This window comes from Rousettus aegyptiacus, unplaced genomic scaffold (genome assembly GCF_014176215.1).
Source record: "Rousettus aegyptiacus isolate mRouAeg1 unplaced genomic scaffold, mRouAeg1.p scaffold_m13_p_9, whole genome shotgun sequence".
NCBI classification, from domain to species: domain Eukaryota; kingdom Metazoa; phylum Chordata; class Mammalia; order Chiroptera; family Pteropodidae; genus Rousettus; species Rousettus aegyptiacus.
Window position 1 is genome coordinate 87,364,496 of NW_023416312.1, and position 24,033 is coordinate 87,388,528.

Genomic DNA, 24,033 nt, shown 5'->3' on the forward strand with positions numbered 1-24,033 from the left:
TTTAGTTGCTTTTGAGTAAGGCCTAGGCAGCAAGCATATCTACGGAAGCAGAACAAAGAGCCCATTAGCTTTTCGAGAGCAAATTCATCTTCATTTTTGGCTCTAAGCACTACTTAGCAATGCTTAAATGAACCTACTAAAACTCACTTTACCTATATTATAAAAATGCATGCAAATTCAGTCCTCCAATAGTTCCCAACACAAGAACTTCATAAAAAAAAATGTAACGACAACAAAAATCTATCAAAAGCCAAGGTACTTTTTAAAAATTGTTATGATGGAAACCATATTCACACAGCTGATATTTGGGGAGTTAGAATTTTCTAGAATCCATACTCAACTGCTAAGTTTAGAAGCAAAGGAACAATAGAAATCATTTCTTCTTGGATGCTCTTCCGAACCCTCAAGTCTGAGTTATGAACTTTATATTCACACACGATGTGTTATTTTTAAAGGAATTAATACTTCTAAGTGCTTGGCACTTAGCAGTAACTCAATGAATATCCATCCAATTAAAAACTATAGATGTCTTCCTTTTTAGTGATGTGTTATTTCTGGAAAAAAGTTGATGGGAAAAGCATTCCATGTTTTTTGAAAAAGAACAAAAACTGTAAGGTTATAATTGATTGGATAAAGATGCTACATATATATATACAGCGGACTATTACTCAGCCATGAAGATGAAATAGCGCCATTTGCGACAACACGGATGGCTCTTGAGATAATCATGCTAAGCGAAGACAGACAAAATTGAGAACCATATGATTTCACTCATATGTGGGATATAAAAGGAAAGCAACAAACAAGAAAGACAAAGAAAAACTCAGACACAGACAACTTTTGTGGTTACCACAGAGAAAAATTGGTGGGGGAACGGGAGAAGGGTAAAGGGGTCAAATATATGGTGATGGAAGATTTGATTTTGGTGAATACACAATGCAATATACACATGATCATTAAAATGTACACTTCAAACGTGTATAATTTTATTAACCAAGGTCACCCCAATAATTTTTTTAAAAAAAACAGCAAAGTTAGCCAGTAAAGCTTGGATGTTTATGTTTCAGGTTTGGAGTTTAAGCACCTATGAATAACAGAATACAAGTAAAACAGTAGGCAACTAACTGCTGCAGTCTGTCCCTTTCCACACAGTCCATCTTCGGCCTGAGGAACGGAGGAAGGTACCAGAGAGCTAAAGCAGGTGCTGCTGTTTTTGCTTGTACTCCAATCACGTCCTTAGTTCGCTCACTCACTCACCCACTCACGAGACATCAGAACCCATGCTAGGAGCTTACGCCACCAAGATGAACCAGAACTGGCGCCTACCCTAAGGAAACGAAAAAAAGCAGACTCGTTTCCCACGTGGAGGAGGGACCCTTGGAGGTGGGGCCTTTGGGCAAAGGAGGAGCGGCCTCTTCTCAGCAATACAAACCTGTTCCACCCGCCCCATTCTCCTCCCCCCAAAATGGCGGCGTCGGGAACCGGCCCGCCAGGTGCAAATATTTTTACGTCTTCGGGCTGCCGCCAGGCCCCGCTCCTACCCTACTCGCCTTGGGCCCGCACCTCGCACCCCTAGCCGGCCCGCGTGGGCGCCAGTTCAACGCAGCCTCGCGCCCCCTAGCGCCCCGCCCCTTGGGCTCCGCGCCGCAGGTCTGCGTCGGCATTTGTTGACGCCATTGTGGGCGTGTCGGCGCGACCCGCGACGTCTCAACGTGCGGTCAATGGCGACTGCGTCCGTCTGAGCGGGCCTCTGTTTTCAAGTCATTTCCTGCCGCTGCCGCGGGAACTGCTTTCGCCTCAGTACCGGGCGGTGGCGGCAGCGGCGGCGGCGGCGGCGGCGGCGGCGGCGGCGGCGGCGCGCGCGCTCCCATCGCGCCCTGGATCGAGCAGTGGCGGTGCGACCCGGCGGGGCGAACAAGGTGGGCGGCGGCGTACCCAAGCGGGAGCATCGTGGTGCGCGCGCGCGCGCGACGGACGGGCGGCGTGGGGGGCGGTGCGGCCGCTGTGTGGCCGGACCTCCCGGGGGGCTGCTGGGGCGCCGCGGGGAGGCGCTCCGGGGGGCCACGGGGCACGGGCCGAGTGCAGCAGACCTCATTTTGTCTGTTCTCCAGCCTCATTTCGGCTTCTCAGCTCGCCTGGACCCTGTCTCTGGGCTAAGTGGCAACATGAGCGACAACAACTTAGATGGGAAGGACGACTTTGATGAGCAGCTGCGAATGCAAGAATTGTATGGAGACACGAAGGACGGAGACATCCAGAAAGATCCCGGCGGAGCAACCGGTTCTTTTGGACAACAGCCAGATGACACCCCCTACGAGTGGGACCTGGACAAGAAGGCTTGGTTCCCCAAGGTAAGAGTGTGTCACTGGTGCCACTGCAGAGCCGGCCCATCTGGCCAGCCTCGCGGGGCGCTCCTTGTACGTTTTCTTTGGGAAGTCCTGGATGAGAGCCCCCACAGGTAGTGACGTTTGTTGTTGTGTCCGCCTCAGAACCGATATGTAAAGAAACAAAAATCTTTAGGGAGATGTCTTTAAAGTAATTTAATTCTTTTTTTATGCCTTATTATTTTTTTATCTGCGAAGGTCACAATTGTTATCACTCCGTAACTGCTTTTTATTGCAAAAAGGAGAAACAGCAAGAGCAAACTTAGTAGCTGTTACTCTCAGGGAGCCAACGACCCTTATCCTAGGAATTCAAATGTTTAGTTTATATTCTGTGTGCAAAATGCAGCTTCTTGATCTTTATTTTAAAAAAACTAGTCAGTTATGTCTTTACTTATTGACCTTTGTCTGCACCTCTTTACTTTCCTATTAAATTTTGTCCCTAGACACACAGGCTTGAACCATATAACCACAGGTATATGACTAGAGGTGCACAGAGTATGGATGGAAAAGATCTGTATATATTTATATAGAGTACTTGAAAATCATTAAGTATCTTATTTCAGCTTGGAAGTAAAATAACTGGTGTTAAACTTGATTCTGTAAACTTTTCTGTTAAAGTACCATTAATCAAAATTGCATTTTGTAGGGAAAAAGGATACCAATAGCACACTAATTGACTTTCAAGCCTGTAATCACAAACTGTCTCCATTGTGTAATTTGACTGTTACTTTAAAAATTCTTTATTTCAACATATTTCTTTCCCATTTGGTGTTTATATTTTCCATTCCCTCCAAATTGTTAAATTTACTACGGTTGACTCTTGAACAACATGGGTTTGAACTGTGTGGGTTCACTTGTACATGGATTTTTTCCATCTGATAAACAGACGACATAAAGTCACATAGCAATAAATACAGTACAGTATTGTAAATATATTTTTCTCAAGGTTTTCTTAACATTTTTTTCCTTAACGTTATTGTTAGACTATAGCATATAATGCATATAGTACACAAAATATGCATTAATTGACTGTTACCGGTAAGGCTCTGGTCAACAGTAGCCCAATCGTAGTGAAGTTTTGGGGGAGTCAGAAGTTATATGTAGATATTCGACTGAACCCCTGTGTGTTGTTAAGGGTTCAGCTGGTACAGGTAGTGCCAGCTCAAGTGCAGATTTGTATTGTGCAGACTTCTGAAGACTTTTAACAATAGTCTGATAACAGATTAATTTGTGACTTTTATTTTTTTATGTTATGAAGGCCCATACATCTTCAAACTTGGAGTTAAAAATTTTAACCATTCCTTTCTGTCCTAACATTGATTGGTATGAAGATAAAACTGCATTTCTTTCGTTGTGCAATTGTGCTTTTTCCCCTAAAGCCAGGAGGGTAGATGTGAGTTGGATTTGTTCTTAATTTGTTATGACACTAAATGATGTGGTTTAATTCATGATAAAGTTAAAAAAAGCATTTAGTTTTACTATCGTTAGCCCCATTTTTATACACCAAAATTCCATTATGCGTGCTCTTTGTGTACAGATATTTAAATTTAGTGTACATATACTTTTGCACATCTATATAGTTAAAGAAATATTGATTCTGTTGTTAGATTACTAGTTGACTATTTTTTTTTATTTTGTTTTATTGTTATCTGGTACTTCCTTTGTTATATGTACTTGGAGCCTTAGTTAGATAGACTGTGGAGAGGTAGTAACATAAATGAAACAACTAGAAAAAGTGCCAACATCATTTAAAATGCCATAATAATATCTCAGACTTTTGTGATGATCATCCAAGTACCCGTGTCTTATTTTCTTAATCATTTTATTCACAATTTTCTATATAAGGTGACTATTCTTTCATTTATATTTTATTACTACAACCGTTATCCACTTCTATATTAAGCTGTATAACCCAACAGACTTTAATTTAGCACAGTATAAACTTTTTACAGAAGGAAATCATTTTTAATTTCTCTGTATGTGTGTGTTGAATTTCTTGTTCAGATCACTGAAGATTTCATTGCTACATATCAAGCTAATTATGGCTTTTCTAATGATGGTGCGTCCAGCTCTGCTGCAAAAGTACAAGATGTCAGTGCTAGGCCCATAGAGGAACCTCCACAAAGAAAAACCCCTGAACCCACTGATCCCAAAAAGAGGGGAGAAAAGAGAAAGGCTGAATCAGGCAAGTGGATTTAGCTTACAAAACATGAGTATAAAAATTAAAAATGTGTGTGTATATATAGTTACTTTTTAGAGAATTTTAATGGCTTCAAAGGAATCATAGAGATGAGTTTCTAAAAATTATATTTGGGTTTATATGTTGGCTTTCACGCTAATTTGTTGTGGGCATTGGGTAGGCTGTTTCAGTTGTGTGCCTCAGTTGCTTTCTTTGCAAAATAGAGCTATTATTAGGGGATTATCAAAAGTTCTGTTCGTAAGGTTATTATTTTGTACTTTCTGAGTTTAATTAAAAAGAACTCAAGTCAGTTTTGCTTCAGCTTGGCCATGTCTAACACAGTAGATTGGAGCTAGAAGCAACTTAATGCCAAGGCCTAAAGTCAATGCAAGGATGAGTATTTTTTAAAGGTAGGCTCAAAATCATTGCCAAGATAAACTAGCTCTCTTTTTTCAGACAGGGCTCTGAAACTAATTATCTGTTAAAAGATCCAAATGCTTTGAAAGCTGGACAGTTGTTTGAGTGTGTCTTGTTCTAAGGGTAAGAAAAGTTTCTTGGAAGTTTTGAGAAACTGCCACATTGTCAAGATTTCATACTGTTACTTTTACCTTTTCTTGCATGTGTTTTATTTATTCATTTTGATTTTTAGGATGGTTTCATGTTGAAGAAGACAGAAATACAAATGTGTATGTGTCTGGTATGTATACCTTTTTAAACAAAGTTAGAGTAGAAAATGTTTGATTTTGTTATTTTGTACAAAGTGATTTTCAGTTTCTCAAAAGTCTATTTTTTCATTATTGTGTCATTTTTTGTTCAGGTGTTTGCATTAGTGAGGAATATATTTCTTGTTTATTACAAAACTAAGAAAAATTAAATGTATGTAACTTTACATGTCATCCTTTTTGTCTGCTTTAGGTAATTATGGCAGTTTGCCCCTTCAGATTCATTGATATGAGGTCTAGGCAAAGCCTTAATTTTAATGTTTGTTTGAATACATGAAAACATGAAATTTCCCCAAATCTATAGATGTGAGATTTTTACATTCGTTGAGAAAATAAAAATTGTGCTCATCTGAGTTGTACTTTCTAATTGACAGAATGCTAAGTAACCCTCACCTTTATTTAGATGCCTTTGTAAATTTTTTAAAATTTTTTCCTGTTACAGGTTTGCCTCCAGACATTACAGTGGATGAATTTATACAGCTCATGTCCAAGTTTGGCATTATTATGAGAGATCCTCAAACAGAAGAATTTAAGGTCAAACTTTACAAAGATAACCAAGGAAATCTTAAAGGAGATGGACTTTGCTGTTATTTAAAGGTTAGTCATGTGGTCAGATAAGTTTCTCTGATCTCCATTTTTAACCCAGGATGCAGGGCTATGATTTTGTATAAATAATAACTAAGAACTATTCAGAACAAGATGTTAAGAAAACTGAAATTTCAGATTGTGCCTTCGCATATCACATTGGTAAGGTTATTCACTTGTTCATCTAAGAAAATACAGTATCAGGTCAAAATATTATTTAAGTTACATGACTGATGCTTCTTTTGTCTTAAAAGAATTCTCACTGCCAAGATCTCTCAGAGTGTATGCATATGATCAATTCAGAATACATCTTAAAAACCTACAAAGAAAAGAAAGCCAGTGACATCATTTTCCCATTGGAACGAATAAGACCAGAGATCGGCAAACTCTGGCCCACTGCCTATCTTTGTAAATAAAGTTTTTTAGGGCACGGCTGCATTCATTTACTTAGGTATTTGTCTATGACTGTTTATGTGTTTCAGCAGTAGAGTTGAGTGGTTGCAGCAAAAACCACATGTCCCACAAAACCTAAAATATTTACTAACTGGTTCTCTACAGAAGTAGTTTTCTGGACCCTGAATTAGACCATAAAGGAAATGGTTGCTTGTGCTTCCTGCTTCAAAATATTCTTTTAGTGGGAGAGAAGAGAGTGATATTTACAGAAATTTCCTTAACTTTATGTATTCATGGTATCATAAATTGCACAGGGAAAGCTCAATATTAAAGGCAGCTGTCATATCTAGAACACCTATCATCTGAGGAGCAGGTGCTACCCATTATTGCAGAATGTAAAAGAAATGGGCACAATGATGACAACCCCCATGTCATGGAATCTGAAAATAATTATAAAGTAAAAGATTTTTTAAAAAAATGGTACCAGCACCATGGGTGTGTTGTGAGTACTTCAGCGAAATCAGAAGTGGGTAGAATTAAGTTGACAGCTTTTTGGGAGAGAAGTTTTTGACCTGGCTCTTGAACATGATGGGAATAAGACCATTATAGGAAGATAGTTATGTAATTTTCAAATGTAAGATCCGAGAGTTTTATAAGTTCTTCAAGGATTATGAAAAGTCTGTGGACAGATTCTTAAGTGGTTTGATTGGATTTTAAAAGAAAAAAATGGGCTTTTGAGACACTTTACGTGTATAATTTATAACCGATAAAAGTGCAAGATTGGAAAAAGTAAATTGAATTCCAGAAGAACAGTTAATTGTTCCAGGATTCATACTTGATTGCACAGCTTAGGTCAGTTGTCTCTTTGTGTTCTCTTCAAGTCTTTAGATTTTTGACTCTAGGACTGACAACTCTCCCCTTTGTATAGGATCCAGAATCCACAAATGTGCCTAATGAACAAGCTGTCAGATAATCATCTACTTCCCAGTGTATTACAGATCTACATTTTAATTGGTGAACAAAAAAATGCAAGACCAGCTATGTTATTCCCTGTTCCTTGAGTCATCTAGTCTTTTAAGAAGGAATCGCTTAGAATTTTAAAAATGGAATGCACCCCAGAAATCATGCAGGTTCATTTGTCTTATTCTATATTTGAGAAATTGAGACTCCAAGAAACAAAACTACTATTCCAGTAATATAATTTATTGAACAACTACCATATGCCACTCACTATCTCTTATGTGTGTTATTCCATTTAATTTTGTCAAGAACCCTACAATGAAGGCATTACTATTCCCATTTTACAGATGAAGAGATTGGGGCTCAGGGAACTTTAAATAACTTCCCCAAGTTCACATAGTTGGTTGAGAGCAGCTATATCTTGAACGCAGGTTTCCTGATATGCATTCTAAAGTTTTTTATCCCAGAGTAGGTAATTATATTTAAGTCATTATCGTGTGTATAGTCATCATTCATCCAAAAAATGGCTGAAGTTTCATTTAAGTGTGTACCTTACAATGTGTCATTTTACCTTTGTAAAGAGGGAATCTGTGGATCTCGCATTAAAACTTTTGGATGAAGATGAAATTAGAGGCTACAGATTGCATGTCGAGGTAGCAAAGTTTCAACTAAAGGGGGAATACGATGCCTCAAAGAAGAAGAAGAAGTGCAAGGACTACAAGAAAAAGCTGTCTCTGCAACAAAAGTTGGTGCCCTTTTTTTTTCCTTTTCAGAAGTTTTATATAAACATCTTAGAGTATGCTTTTGGTGATAGCCACTTAGTTTTGTTCATCAAATATACCTACAAATTATTTTGAAAGAATTTTATTAGGTCATCAGGAACCTGTAATCTGTACTGTAGGATGATTTGGCAGTGGTGGTGTATCATTTTCTGGGGTGTAATACAGCAGGGGCTTAAACGAGATAAGATTGCTCTCCAGAAAATGCTGAACATTAGATTAAATAAGATAGTTTAGGCTTCTATACCAGAGCCATTAATTCATTTTCAACATGGATTCAAATCAGCTATAGCAGGAGCTAGATTTTTACATACAAGTTTGTAATAGGAATTAGAAATAGAAATGATGTGTTTTATCAGTATACCTACTGTGTAGTTGTATAAGGTGTATACATGTCATCAAGTTTCTATTAATCCATTTATTTAATATGTGCTTTGAAATATGCTAGTTTTAAGAAATGAGCCAGAATGATAAGTATTTCTGAGAGCATTCTAATAACATTTCTAACACTGCTTAAACTATTGATAAAGTGATCATAAAAACATTTAATTGTGATGTCCTATAGCTTGTACAGGAATAGCTAAAATAGATAACATACAAATTTTATAAACTTAGTAAAAGTTAAGGTTATAACAAAGAATGAGTACTTTTACGCATTTCAGTGCAGTTTGTCATAATCACAAAATGTCTAAAAACCAATACAATTTGAACATATTTTTTGTCCTCAAAGTATATAGTCCTAGCTAATTGTACACACTAAATAATTAGCAAGTTTTCAGGAATCTCATTGGAATATTTGTAACCAGACAGCAGTTCTGAAAAAATATATACATTCTGGGGATTTCAGATACTGGGTCCATCTTTCACCTGCCCATTCTTTTTATTCCAGGAAGTTGTCTGAATGGAACTGTAACTAAAATATACATTGTTGTTTTAGAATAAAATTATTATCATTATTAAATACATAATAAAGGCTTATTTCTACTTTATGGTATTAGGCAGTTGGATTGGAGACCTGAGAGAAGAGCTGGGCCATCCCGAATGCGCCACGAGCGAGTTGTCATCATCAAAAATATGTTTCATCCTATGGATTTTGAGGTAGGAGACTGTTCTTACTGATAGAAACATTGCTGTGCCTTCTTTCAAGGGAGCCCAAAGCTTGCTTCCCACCATCTTTGTGATGTCACATCCTACACATTCATGTAGTCATCAGGATAGAAAAATGGTGCCAAGAATCAATTAAGTTTTCAGATTTTCCCTGATTTAGCCCAGTGTTCTTTTAATTATATCCCAGGTGAAGCTGTTTAATACCCATCCTGTGGCTCCAAATGGCAACAACTTGGTATGGGAAACCATCAAAAATATATAACCATTAAAAGATATATGGGAGCTGCTTATGGATTTTGAGTGCAGTTCAACAAGTATAAGAGGAGGACCAGTTTCACACTTGGAAGTGAAAACTTCGCTTCAGTACTAAAAGTTTGGTCCTTAGAATTCCTTAGGTTAATGAAATACAGCCCCCAATGTTTAAATAGTAAAGGTTGTTTTTCAAGACCTAATTTTTGCTAAACTCTGAAGTTGCTATTAGGAGGACTTTATAATATTAATGTCTACGTAAAATTTCAAAAACAGTGAATAAAAGCAAATAAAGGAAGAAGAGCTATTAGATTTAAGGGATGTTAATTGCCATCAGAGTACCTCATGTCACATTCTGCCTCTTGTTCTTATCTCTGTCTGTTGGCACACACCAATGAGATAATTTATGGGAGAACAGTTCTTTATTATCTGCCTCGATTCTGAAATTAATGATGTTATATATAAGAAAAAATGTTCATAATGTAAAATTCCAGGTTGACAAATGATCTGGTTGAAAACAAAGTCCAATCTTGTTCCTTTTGTGCATTTAAACAGAGTCAGAATGGCAATATCATTTTATACCCCTTAGAGACTAGGTCCCCCAGATGGTCTGTTGAGCTCCATTTGGGCAAATAGTGATGTGATAGGGTTTACTATGCAGTTATGGCATCTGTGTATCTTTCAAGGTCATTGGAAAGATAAACGTGGTATATTTATGACATTTGATATCCCTTCTGACTAGAATCCTGAAGAATCTAGAAATATATTAGAGCTGCTTTAGATTTGAAGTGATGACGAAATATGTTGGAAAAGCACACATGTACACATGCATACTAGATGCTTTTTGAAACGTTATCTTTGCCAGGTGGGGCTTTGAAAGGAATTGTAGATGGATCATGGTATCTAGTCTACAAGGTACAACTCCAGAATTGCCTATGATTCATCACATTTTATCCCCCTGGTAAATGATTGCCTTTTTTAGGTGGTCTGTTGATGTCTATGACTTGAGATCCTTGATTCACACATTTCATTCTAATACTTGAACGTGAATATAAATGCAAACTTAAAATATCTGGAACCTCTGCAAGTAGAAGTCTGTTGTGTAATTACTTGTCTTTGTTTTTGCCTCATGTCTTACTCCATGAGACACCTTATTTGAGTCTAGCTATCACCCTGGGCATACTTATGTCTTCCTAGCATAAATATTCTTTCATCCAAAAAGCTACATTTATTCTACCTTGACTTGTAGAAATGCCCTCCAGTAGATATTTTTAAGGATAGAAGTTTCATGCTTGTAAATTCTTGACTGTTAAAAACTGGTATTCATTTAGTATAAATAGAGCCTTTGTATTACTCTTCTTTGTTTCATCTGAAATTATTGGATCTCCCGTACTAGAATATGAGCTCCATGAGAACCAGCATTCTGCCTCATTTGCTGCTGTTATATTGTCCATGTTTAGAACTATACCTGGCACATAGTAGGCCCTCAATATCTATTTGAAGAAAAAGTGAAAGAATGATTGGATGAAAAAAACCTTGTTACTCACAAGGCTGTCTTTCTGTTTGCCCAATGGATAAAACATTTTCTCCTTAGCATCTTTGCAAATGAAGGACAGTTCTTTTCAGACGCTTATGCCACCAAGGCTAGGAGGTTGGTAATGGGCTTCAGAGTTCACAGGCAGAAAAATCCTTGTTTTCCCACCTGCCTGGTCTCGTGTTGTCTGCTGAACTCGATGAGAGCCTGTCAGCCAGAGGGACAACAGACAATCCTGTTTTTTATTCAGTGTCTCTATGGGCCTGAACCTCAAGAGTGTATCAGTATAGATCTGTTCTATGTAGTCGACTAGCCTTGTGTGGATATTTAAATTTAAATTAATTAAAATGAAATAAAACTAAAAATTCAACTCCTCATTTGCACTGGCTACATGTGGCTAACAGGTGCTGTATTGGATAATGCAGATATTCATTTCTATCACCACAGGAAATTCTGCCGGACAATGCTGGTGTAGGCATTATAAAACTCATGGCAGAGATGTTTAACAGGAAAACCTGCTTTTATTGGACATTTTTGGGTAGGGTTTGACTTGACTGAAGATTCCATATTCAGCTAAAGAACAGAGATCAACATTGAGCTTTCTAGTGAAAACAAAAACAATTCTCAGGTTACACAGGGTGTTGGAAAGAAATCAGATTTTGGAAGATGGAATATATTTTTATTCCAAACAGGTGACCAATGTTGGAAGCAAAATACCTAAAAATACTCTTGCCTATCAGGGTGAAAAATGTAAAGGCTAATATTTTTAATGTAACTTCAGAGGATTTTCAGTATTCAGAGCCTTATTTAAAAATGCATGCCTGGCAAATTTGAATGCCAAGAGACGAATCAAAACTCAGATGCAAAGATAGGTTTCTTGTTATGTATACCATCACTGTCCAGTAGAAATATAATGCGAACCACATGTTTAATTTTTTTTAGTAGCCACAGTAAAATATAACAAGAGGGAAAATTTTAATAATTTTATTTAACCAAATATATCCAAAATAGTATAATTTCCATATTACCAAAAATATTGATGAGCTATGTTATGTTGTTTTTTTTCCCCTTTTGATACTAAGTCTTCAAAATGTGGTATTTATTTCACACTTGCATCACACCTCAATTTGGAGTAGCCACATTTCAAGTGCTCAGTAGCCACATCATGTGGTTAGTGGCCATTGTCTAGAAAGGAAGGAGAAAGGTGGTTTATTTCTCCCAGATGATCTCAATGTATTAGTCTGATTTTTAGTCTCAGGTCTTTTGGTTGCAAAGTGTTATCTTTAGAAAATTTCTATACTTAGCTATATTAAAGAGTTTTCCTAGAGGAAGCCATTATTATCTTTAAGCTTCAGGATACCGTAAAGCAGTGAAGATACATTAATTATTTTTCAAACTGGTATAAATCCAAAGGTAGGTCTAGGAAGACTGGCTAAAATTTGATATCCTTGTAGGAAAAGTACTGAGACTTCTTGATATAGAAATAAAGAAGGTGCTCCCCTCCTCCCACCATAGACTCATGCTTTGTTAAATATTTTGAAACAATTTTTGTTTGTTTTTTATATAATCTTGATTTCCCTTGGTAATAAAATAGAAGGATGAGGAATAGTTTATCAGACTTTGATAAAGCTTTTAGTGACTTTCAGTATATGCAAAAGATTGTACTTTATTCTGGGAGGTATATGAAACTCATTCAAACAAGATTCCTGCCTTCAAAAAGCACATAATCGGATAGGGGCTCACCACGCACTTGCATGTGCGCGCACACATACACACACACACACAATGAAAAGCCACCACATGACTTTGCCAAATGACTTTTTGATCCATTCCCCAGTCCTTTCAGGTCTGATAATTATATATTAAACAAATGGGCATCTTCTCCAAAATTAGATTTTATAAGTGATAGAGTCCTACCAGCTGTAGTTTTAGAAGCCTCAGATTTATAGGGTATTTTTTATTTTAAATTTGATTCCAGTAGCTGCCTACTTTTAGTAACAAATAAACCATTTCTGCTTTCGAGAGAACTTTAGGAGGGAAAAGCCACCTTTTGTAATCTTTGGAGTTCTTCTTTAGTTGATGAGGAAGATAAAAAATCTTAGATGAATTTAATGTTTCCTAAAAATTGTAAGTCTGCTTCAGTAGAAATTTGTAGATAGGGTATCCTTGGTCATATTCTCATATAGTTGTAATTCAAGTTGATAATATAACTTTATGAGCCTTCATGCATTGGGACTTGGAGGAAGATTTGTTAATTCCCACAGGAAGCCTTAAACCTTTTTGGGGGGAGGGGGCATGGAGTTTGGAGTCCATCTGACCTCAAGCACCAGTATTCAAGTGCTCTTAATAGACCTGCAGTTGTAAGAAAGCAATAGCTAAGAACGTGGGGTTTGTTTGTTCGTTCGTTTGTTTTAGAATGTGTTTTATTGTGTGCTTAATAACAGCTCCTGATTTGCGTGGTTCTGTTGCATTGTGGTAGGAGACCAGATAAACAGGAATCTTTATAAGGGGGGTTTACCCCGTGAGTTAAAATAAAGTCATGGAAGCACAAAGAACAACCTTATAATAGTTGGTCAATGAAAAGAATATGTCTCTCTCCATTATACCATTTCTTAAATAGGAATCTATGCAAAATAGAAAGCAAAGGGTTCTCATTGTCACAGTTATTATGCTCATGCAGCACAAAGGAATTAGTAATCTCTGGCTTAGTATGTGCCACAGGACTTCTTCCCTTACAGCTGCCATTATTTGGGCAGTCCTACTTCCCGTCCCACTCCTGCCACTGCACGCTTGTGCTGCTGCCTACCGTGCTTGTCCATTTTCTCCATCTTAAAGGCAGGGCAGACCCACAGTAGCAGCAGCTGTGGAAGTTTGACTTTATTTGATTTTTTTTTTAATTTTGTAGACTGAAGACAAACATAACTAACTTTAAGCAAAACCTTTTTTATTTGTCGGTTTGTCAAAGCCAGAAATTTGATTCTCAGGATTTGTACTTAAAGGGGCAAACCTGTTTGAATCATGTGTCTTTTTGCAGGATGATCCATTGGTGCTGAATGAGATCAGAGAAGACCTTCGAGTAGAGTGTTCAAAGTTTGGACAAATTAGGAAACTCCTTCTCTTTGATGTAAGTTCATGGCTTGAACAAATGATTTCTGAAGCAGTCAGTCTTCCAGTTAAAAGTTATTGTCAGATGTCAGTGTGCCCCAAATTTTAAATTAATGTTTTTATATAGTAGGTCTGCTATCTAGTGGTAGTCATCTGTTAGCAATAATTAGATGAACATGGATTGTAAGTCAAAGCTTTGATAGACTTGGTATGCTGTAATTATTTCCCTTTATCATTACCCTAGAGCATATGATCCAATAAAGTACAAGAAAAACATATGAGACCTATGGTTCCCTGTTTGCCCACATGTTCCCCTCTTGAATAATTCTCCTCCGTATTTAGAGAACAGTCAAGAAAAATATTCTGATGTATGTTCCCCTCCTCGCCCTTTTTTTTTACTTCTAAAATTGACCTGTGATAATCATTTAAAAGAGTCATCGTTTATGGATTGAGCACTACAAGTTACTTTACATGTTATCTCATTTAATTCCCACAATCCTTAGAGGTAAGTAGGTGCTATTATACTCATTTTACAGATGAGAAAGCTGAAATTTTGAGATTGAGCACCTTGCCCAAGGTCTTTCAACTGCTAAATGGTAGAGCCAGGATTGAATCCCAAGGCTATTCGACTTCAGAGTCCACATGTAACAACTATACTGTCTTGCCTCTCCTAGATAGTGTTGTCAGCAGAAACGTTTCCAAGGACATTGTGCTTGGTTCTTGCTGGAAAAGATGAAGCTAAAGAAGCAGCTAGTTGTATGTCTCTGCCTGGAGTAAAAGGGAAGAAAGACTTCATGCGTAGAACCTTTTATCTCAAATTATCAGAAAGAACAGTCCTACTTACCTACTTTGTCAAATGTGTATGTTTTATTTTGAATTTTCTCATTTATTCCTTTTTTTCTTCCTGTCTTTCTAGAGACACCCAGATGGTGTGGCCTCTGTATCCTTCAGAGATCCAGAGGAAGCCGATTATTGCATTCAAACCCTCGATGGACGGTGGTTTGGTGGCCGTCAAATTACTGCCCAAGTGTGGGATGGGACTACAGATTATCAGGTAAATTCATCAACTATCAAGGACACATAAATTGTTTGTTACCAACAAGTACTGATCTAGCAGTCTTTCAGATAAGTTTTGGATTTGGTTTAATCTGTGTAATATAATAGTAACGCTTTTAAATAACACTTTGCATTCAGAGCATAGAAAAATGTTTCAGTCTTTCAGTTTATAAATCTGAAATGTGAGGCTTGCTCAAAAAAAATGATAAGAAAAGAACACATTAAACCAAAATGTTTATCTTCTTTTTGTGTTATAAAGTACAGGCAGAGTTCAAATATTAACTTTTTAATTGATGAGACATTTCTGCAATACTGTGGTGTTAGGCATTTATTTAAATGATCATAAGGTCAACTCTAATAAATCAAGGTGTAAAGGTTTGAAAATTGAAGATAGAGAATCACTTTGATTTCCTAAGAAGCTATGCCTTAGGAAATTAGGGTACTTTTGTCAATATTATGTGCTCAGAGATATTGTTACTTCTCTTTGTCTAAAACTTATTTTAATGGAAGTTTCCATTTATGCACAGGTGGAAGAGACCACTAGAGAAAGAGAGGAAAGGCTGAAAGGATGGGAGTCATTCCTCAATGCTCCCGAGGCCAATAAAGGTCTTCGGCGTTCAAATTCCATCTGTGCTTCAGAAAGGGCAGGGCCTTCTAGAATAAGGCATTTTTCAGAGCACCCTAGCACATCTAAAATGATTGCTCAAGAAGCTGCAACTGGAATGGCATTTGAGGAACCTATAGATGAAAATAAGTTTGAAAAAACAGAAGACGAGGGAGCATTTGAAGAAGATACTTCTGAAAAAGAGGCTAAAGAAGGTGGCCCCGAAAAAGAGGTTAAAGAAGGTGGTCCATGGAAAGAATGTGAAGAAGGCTGCCTTGAAAGAAAATCTGAGGAAGGCTGCCCCAAAAGAGAGTGTAAAGAAGACTACCCCAAAGCAGAGTCTGGAGAAGGCAATCCCAAAAAAGAGTTTGAAGAAGGTAGTCCTAAAAAAGAGTCTAAAGAGAATAGCCCCGAAAGAGAATGCAAAAAGAAGAAACTCAAAAATGTTTATGAAGAGAATGGCCTTGTAAAGGAGTCTGAAGAAGGTGGCCCCAACAAAGAGTCTGAAGAGGAAGATGGCCCCCAGAAGGAGTCTGAAGAAGATGGCTCAGAGAGAGAATCTGAAGAAGACTGCTTTGAAAAGCAGTTTGAAGATGGCTCTGAAAAAGAATTTGAAGAAAATGGCCTCAAAAAAGAGTTTGATGAGGAGTTTAATGAAAATGTTCTCGAAAAAGAAAATTACTCTGAAAAATCAGAATTTGAAGATGACAGCTTTGGAAAAGTGTTTGATGAGGAAGGCTCTGAGAGAGAGTTTGACGAAGAGTCAGATGAAAAGGAAGGTGAGGAAGATACATACGAAAAAATTTTTGACGATGAGTCTGATGAAAAAGAGGATGAAGAAGATGCAGATGAAAAGGGGCTGGAAGATGCTGATGAAAAGGAGGAAGATGATGATGCAGATGAAAAGATGTTTGAAGATTCAGACGAAAAAGAAGATGAAGTAGATGCAAAGGAGGATGAAGAGATTGATGAAAAGATGTTCGAAGATGACGAGTCCAATGAGAAGTTGTTTGAAGAGAATTCCAGCGAGAAGTTATTTGATGATTCTGACGAGAGAGGAACTGTGGGTGTTACAAGGAATGTTCAGGAAGAAGGGGCCCAGTCCACAGGCAGCAGCTTTGTCCTCAGTACTGATGATGACAACGATGACGACGATGATGACAACAATGACGACGATGACGATGATGACGACGACGACGACGACGACGATGATGATGACGATGACGATGATGATAATGATATTTAATCCCTTAAGCTTGCTTTTGAGGGCAGTTCCTTCATCTACGTTTGCCTATGCTCCAGGGTAATTACTACTAGTAGTGTTACACAAACATGCATAGTGGTAGGATACCATCAGATTCATGCATTGATGTTTTCATTGTTAATTGTTCTTAATGGTTTTAAATATGTGTTAATTAGCTGTTTAGTTAAAACTTCATAGCGTAATGCAAGTAAACTGGATACTCGGCCCTTGTCACATTTGTTAAATGCATGCAGAATAATATTTTTTAAAGTATTCTGATTGAAATTTGTGATATTCAGAAATAAAAATAAGTTGTTAATATGCAGAAACTGAAAATTGGACTTGAGTTAAATTGGATTTTAAATTCTTGCTGTTGCTTTATTCATACGTACATTTAATTTTTTAAGGATTTGAAAAATTCTGTAGGAGGCTCCTTGCTTTCAGCTTATGTTACCACTTACGTCCCCATTTCCCCTTTCTAAACCAAGAACATGTTACTAAACTTAAAAGATTAATAGCACTTTGAAGTTTTTCCCTGCCCAGTCCTTTCAAATTACTTTTACTTTTTTCTACTCTCTTTCCATGAAAATTGACTATTAGATATGTAAGAGTGAACTTCCCAATGTCCACTGCTTTCATTACTGAAAACATAGAGAAGATTAGAATTCTACTGTGTACTATTCGGGCTCCTTTAGAACTTGATTAGGGTTGTGGGACCTCTTCCCAGAATAGAACGCACACTACACAACTTTTGGTATACAATTTTGGGAGGTTCGTGCATCTCCTGGAGTTTGAGAATGTCTTTTGTTATGCATACTTCAGTTTTGTGTTTTTGTTTTTGTTCTAGAATCTGTGCCTAGTACTGTGCTAAAGTGTGTAGTCCCAATAAAATTTTGGGTCTTTCTTGCTTGTGCTTTCCAAATTCAGTATTAATTGACTTCTGATGTAGCTTTAAGAAGTTACTCTCATAAGTTAGAAACATCAAAATAAACTGCGTTGATGCTTTTTCATTATATCGTCTGTAAGTGTAATCATTACCCTCTTTAGACAGAAAAGAGTTCTTGTACTTCAAGCCAGCTTTCCGAGACTTTATAGTTGATGTCTGGGATTTTTTAAAATCTTAAGGATTTCTCACCAGGGGTAAATTAGAGTTGAAGAAAGTTAAATAGAAAAATTGCAAACTAAAATAGGGTTTCCTTTAAAGAAGCACCTAAACATTAAATTTATTGCAAAATTGTTTTTTTTCTAAATGAAAGAAAAAGCTTTATCTTCCATATAAAATGGTTAAGACGTATAACCACAAGTTTTAAATGAGCTCTAAGACAATTAGAAGGGGGTTGTTTTCATTCTGACTTCCCTGTTCATTAACTTGTTTGATAAATACTGATGTTCTTTTCATATAAATACCCTAGAAGGGAAAGTAGCAATTGTAAATTGGCAAATAATTTGTGAGGTGATATTGATAAACAGAAATTGAGAGTCCTGAAGTATACACAACACCCAATCACCTGTGTTCTAAGTGATCAAGTTTTATTGGTTCTGAAAAAAGTTTATTGTGAAGCAAATGTACACAGCAATGTTCAACAATTGCTTGGCATTTTCCAAATGTAAGCCTCCTTAAGATTATATAGTTTATGTTTCAAATGATGTTTCCAACCCCTAATGCATAAACCAGAAGTGGCTTCAGGGATTCCTTTACAAGGCTTGAATAGCCTGCTCTCTGAGTCTACAAGTTCCTTGTATAGGAACAAACTTGAAACTTTGGTAGATAAAAATAATACTCATCTTGCCAATATTAATGAAATATTTGAAATGGTTACTGCTTTCTGCAAAAGAAACCTGACAGCAAAATTGGCGTGATTCGTTCCAAGAATCTGCTTTCCTCAAGTAATGATGGCTCTGGGCTCTTTCTGAAGCCTGGAGTTGCCAAATCTGGTCCATTTGGGCCACTACCTCTTTCTTTTTGGAGTGGAATCTATTTTCCTGATATAAATTATCTGAAGTTTCTGAGGCTTGGAAAAAAGGTAGGAGTTAGCTGATTTTCTGAATATGCCTTTCTCAACATGGATCTTATTTTTATTGTTGTTCCCTCTACTTAAGAGCTTTATTATGTCGGTTGCTCACAACCACCTTATGAGGTGGGAGGTGGATCTCGAAAGCCGCGTTTTGCAGACAAGGACATGAAGCAGCTATTGCATGCCTTCCCCCAGGTTATGTGGGAATAGAGGCTGACCCAACCCTGGAGGGGCTTCAGTCCTTGAGGAAAGAGCCCAGGACAAGGAGTGCAGGACTGTTGAAGCACGAGGGAGTGGCAGCTCAATACCCGCTCTTGTGGGGAGTAGTGAGGGCTGGAGATCCCATCTCAGAGTAGCTGGGCTTTGAAGAATGGGCAGTTGTGAGGTAGAAATATGAGGAAGTTGCTGATGGGGTTGGGGACCAGACAGGCCTCATCCTCTGCCCCCCACCGTCCCCACCATCTCCCAGGGCCCTGAGTAAGCTCCCAGAGGACACTTAGAGATTTAAGTGCCTCACCCCATGTGACTTTTTTTTATTGCGAATATACATAAAATTTACCATTTTAACTTTTTAAATATACTGTTCGTGGCATTAGGTACATCCACTCTGTTAGACACCACCACCACCATCAATCTCCAGAACTTTTTCATCATCCTAAATCAAAACTATTTACTCGACAATAATTCCCCATTCCTCCTTCCCCTTTGCCCGCAACCAACCACCCTTCTGTTTTCTGTCTCTGAATTTAGTTATAGCTCCCTCACACAAGCAGAATCATACAGTATTTGTCCTTTGTTGACTAGCTTATTTCACCTAGCATAATGTCCCCAAATTTCTGAATTTTATTTTTTTAAAGTAAACCAAACATTTCAATGTAATGCTGAGAAGTGCTCTTAATTAGTTTGAACAAAGCCATGGCTTGGAGAACAATAGAAGGCTTACAGACTAGCTATTTGAATATTTGTCAATAGCTTTTTTTTCTTAATTAAGCCTCTTAGATACAAACTGCATGCCTCTTTTGTTCTTTTTTAAGACAGTCACTTCATTTAAAATCAATTTGCTCAAATTTTGCCTCTTATCACACCTCATTTACATGATCAGCTTTGTTCACATTTCTATGTAAAATATTTTTTAAAATGTTAATGAATGAAAAAGGGGAAGGGATTAAGGAGTACAAATTGGCAGTTAGGGGGTTGTAAAGTATAGCACAGGGAATGTAGTCAGTAGTATTGTAATAACTGCATGGGTGTCAGATGGGTACTAGACTTATCAAGGTGATCATAAGTTATATAAATGTCCAATCACTGTCGAACATCCAAAATTAATATTATGTCAACTGTAATTGAAAATTTTGTAAAACTAAACATTAAAATGTTTCCTTCCTAAAATCACAAATCTATATTGCAAATAGCCTAAATTCAATGATAACAATTATTGCAGGGATGGATTGCTTGAAAAAACTACTTTGTATTTTAAAGTTTAGTTTTAGGTGTTCAGAGTCCCACAGATAAGTTTGATTTTTCATTTGGAACCAAAAGGATACTGATGTTATTGTATGTCAGATGTGTTACCCTCAAATAGAAAGCATAAGCAGGTTGTTTTGTGTTTATAGTTTGGTTATCCATAGAACTTCCAGGCTGTGACACTGAGTCCTGGGCCAGATAAAGAGATCTAGGACAGCAGCAGTAGCAGCAGCACAAAGGTGGCTTTTTTGTACCACTTGTTAATGTTTCTGCTGAAATAGCACCTATAATACTAGAAAAGTAAAGCTCTACGAATAAAGCATTATTGATTTGCCATTTCCAGGCTTCTCATAGAAATTAGACTTAATAATGATAAACCTGCAACGCCTGAATGTATGTAAAAATTTCTAGGCTCAACTATGTCTAAAGTTTGAAAACCTGATATCTTGACCTTTTAAAAATATTTTAATACTACCTTTTAAATAAACAATATCAGCTTCGTTTTTTGGGTAATTCTTAAGAAATTATATATTGGAACAATAAATATTTGTATGTCATTCAATGCTTTTCTATCACCTTTTGCTAGGAATATATTGATTACCGTATTGATACCAGTAGGCTTAGACTATTGATTTAGTGTATTTACGCTCATTATGGAATATTTTTAATGTAATTTGGTTCAGTCAGTTATCAAGTGTAGCTGTGTGCCCGAAATATGTTAGATGAAGTGAGGCAGTGAGAATAAAGGCAGCGTTAGGTATGGGCCCTCTTCAAATGGCAGTTGTAATGTAAGTTGAGGCAAGCCCCAAAAAGATGTGGCATTGACTCACCAATACCATTTCTACAGCCTAGAACAGTGCCTGGCACATAATAAAGGCTTAATAAATATTTGTTGAATGGATGAATTTATCCTATGGATATATTGGCACATTCTCATTCATTCATTTGAAGAGGTTTTATTGGCTTCACCACTACCTCATTATCATTTTGATGATTTAAATATCAAAGTAAATGATTCTGTTTATTGCCTCAGTCTTCCCAGCTCAGCAATCCAAGTGTCCAAACCAAAAATCTAGGAATCTTTGATTTCTCTCTGTACTTCACTTCTTAGCCCCAAGCTCCGTTGGCTCTAACTCCAAATACTTCTCCTGTCCACTCACCATAGTAGTATAAGCCACCATCATCTCTCAAAGAGCTTCCAATCCACCACCCCCCACTTGCCCTCTTGTCCCCTTCCAAGAAATTTATGTGACAGCCAAGGAAATTTAAACAAACAATGCCTAAAATGCCCTGATGGTTTTCTATTAAAATACTCCAGTAGCACTTAGAATAAAATCCAAACTTTTTACTATGGCCTGCTCACAAAACTCTGAATTATCTTGCCCTGCTTGCATCTCCAGACTCATCTCAGAACTCTCCATAGTGGACCACTCTTAAGTCACACTCTTATTTTCTCGATTTCTCATTCCTACCTCAGGACCTTTGCATATGCTTCAGCCTGGAATGCCATTTCCCCAGTAAAGCTGGATCTCTCTCATCCTTCAGACTACTTAAGTATCACTTGCTTAGGAATCCTGACCACCCACCTCTCTCCCTTGATTTTTACTGTTGAAGTGTTTTCACAGCAATAGATTATCTTATTTGCTTACTTGTTCCCCAAACCCCTCTGTTTACCAGCGTGGCAGCATGTAAGCTCCATAATAGCCAGGGGCTTTCTTCTAGGCTCTGCTCTCTCTCCAGTGCCTGGAACAGTGACTGGCACATAATCATCGAATACATTTTCAGTATTGGGAATAATCATCATGAATGTGTTGTAAATAGTCATCTGTAATATGAAACTGATGAAATAAGATTTTGAAAACAAGGCTCACAGGTAGCATTAATCTCTATTTGGGGACATACTAAGTTTGAGATGTCTGCATAACATCTAAGGGGATATGTCAAATAGGCAACCTGAGATTCGACTGTAAAACTCAGGGATGAAGTCAGAGCTAGAAAGTTAAATTTTGTAACATTAACATATAGACGATATTTAAAGCAGGGGGCCAGATGAGGAGCCCTCAGGAAAGACTGTAGGAAAGAAGAGGACTAGACCGAACCCCTCAGGCATGTGAGCATTTGGAGGTAAAACAGAAGAGGAGGGACTGGAAATAAGAAATTGAGAATGAATGATCGAGGATGTGGGAGAAAAAGAGGGGCTATGAGTTTCTGGATGCCAAGAGAAGAAAGTATTTCAGAAAGGCAGGTGTAACCAACTATGACAAATGCTGCTGGTAGGTAAAGATGAGGACAGAGAATTGACCACTGTATTTGGCAAATTAGAGGTGGTCGGTGATCTTTGATAAAAGCCATTTCAACAGAGTGCTCAAATGGGGGGTGGTGAGAAGAGAAGGAGGCAAGAATGTGGAGACAGCAACTATAGCAACTACTTTGAGGACTTTTACTATGAAGGAAAGCAGAGAATGGGACAAATTCTGGAGGAGAATGTGAGATTAAGGGAAAGGTTTGTTTAACCTTCACTTATTCCTTCTCCAATGCTCTTCTTTATGTTGATCCTAACTTCTGACCAGTAACATCTTCCTTCTCTCTAAATAAATTCTTTCAACATCTCTTGCAAGGCTCATCACAGGGCAAACCGCTACCCCCAAATTGAAGAGACTGACACAAACAGAGAATCACAACTCACTGGAGCAGACACCTCCAATGGAAGCAATGCCAGGGCAGGGAAATATGAAGTGTAATTGGGTATAGACAAATCCGATAGAGAAAAAACTCCAGGAGACCCAATCATCGGCGAGTCCCCACAATTTGTGAGTTTACCTCCAGGAGCTCGATCAGGTTCTCACAGTGAATATCTAAGAAAAATCCCCTCACGTTTCCAGCAGATGGAGGGGAAAAGGAATTGTTCTTAATGCCAGCCCTCAAGAGAAACGAGTTTACCAGAGCCTAACCTGATCGGACATTATCAGAGCCTAACGGATGGGGGGAAGGGAAATACCCAACTCTAGCTCCCTGTCCTACCTAAGTGGGGCGGGGAAAAAAAACTGAGAAATACTTGTGAAGTTGGCATTCCAGAGGCGCAGGCTCACTGAAAGACTGAGACCTAATCACAGGACTATAGAATGCCTCCCCTCCCCTTCTATACCTTACCACCGGATTACTGAAAGCCTATTTACAGAAGTTCCTTTCACCCAGCACCTCCTCTTCCCCATCCCCCTCCTCAGGAAAGCTTTGCTTTATTTAATTGCCACAGGCTCTACCCATCCAATTAAAGGAGAATTTTACTGTATCTCTTTATAGACTGACATTCTTTATTTTGGTTTATTTTTGTTTTTAAATTAAGTAAATACCAAGTGTTGTCAGTCTCTCTAGAGGTTTGCACAGATAAACCAGTGTTCATGTTGAAACTTTATAACTTACTTGTAGTTATCTTGTTATAAATCAGAAATTTTTTGTTAAATGCCAGTTAATTTTAAATATCTTTTGGTATTCTTTAAAATATCTTTCATAAAGGTTTGCTGCATTATAAACCATGTGTATTTTAAATCTTGATCAATTCAGCCAAATTGCCCTCCAAAAATGGTGAACTTATACCACCATTCACAAAAAGGGTTTAAAGTGTTCCGTTCCCACATATTTTTGTTAATACTATGT

General features: G+C 37.6%; 2 protein-coding genes across 2 annotated transcripts in view; both read left to right on the forward strand.

The window, feature by feature from the left end:
• Positions 1-1,710: 1,710 nt before the first annotated feature.
• On the forward strand, positions 1,711-17,913 carry HTATSF1 (HIV-1 Tat specific factor 1). The gene is made up of 10 exons (XM_016127515.2): positions 1,711-1,919; positions 2,112-2,351; positions 4,389-4,569; positions 5,213-5,260; positions 5,728-5,882; positions 7,805-7,968; positions 9,001-9,100; positions 13,927-14,016; positions 14,914-15,051; positions 15,581-17,913. The coding sequence occupies exons 2-10, from the start codon at positions 2,166-2,168 to the stop codon at positions 16,901-16,903; spliced, it is 2,385 nt and encodes a 794-aa protein (XP_015983001.2). The 5' UTR covers positions 1,711-1,919; positions 2,112-2,165; the 3' UTR covers positions 16,904-17,913.
• Positions 17,914-18,008: 95 nt separating this feature from the next.
• Positions 18,009-24,033, forward strand: part of VGLL1 (vestigial like family member 1) — a 33,093-nt gene continuing 27,068 nt past the window's right edge. Inside the window, exon 1 of the mRNA XM_016127516.2 lies at positions 18,009-18,924. The gene's annotated coding sequence lies outside the window, so the exon portion shown is untranslated. The remainder of the gene's footprint in view (positions 18,925-24,033) is intronic.

Bases quoted from the DNA above. Each gene is read 5' to 3' on its own strand.
- HTATSF1 (XM_016127515.2), top strand. From the start codon at position 2,166: ATGAGCGACAACAACTTAGATGGGAAGGACGACTTTGATGAGCAGCTG. The intron at 7,969-9,000 runs GTTGGTGCCCTT...TTATGGTATTAG, and splicing joins AAGCTGTCTCTGCAACAAAA to GCAGTTGGATTGGAGACCTG. The intron at 15,052-15,580 runs GTAAATTCATCA...ATTTATGCACAG, and splicing joins ATGGGACTACAGATTATCAG to GTGGAAGAGACCACTAGAGA.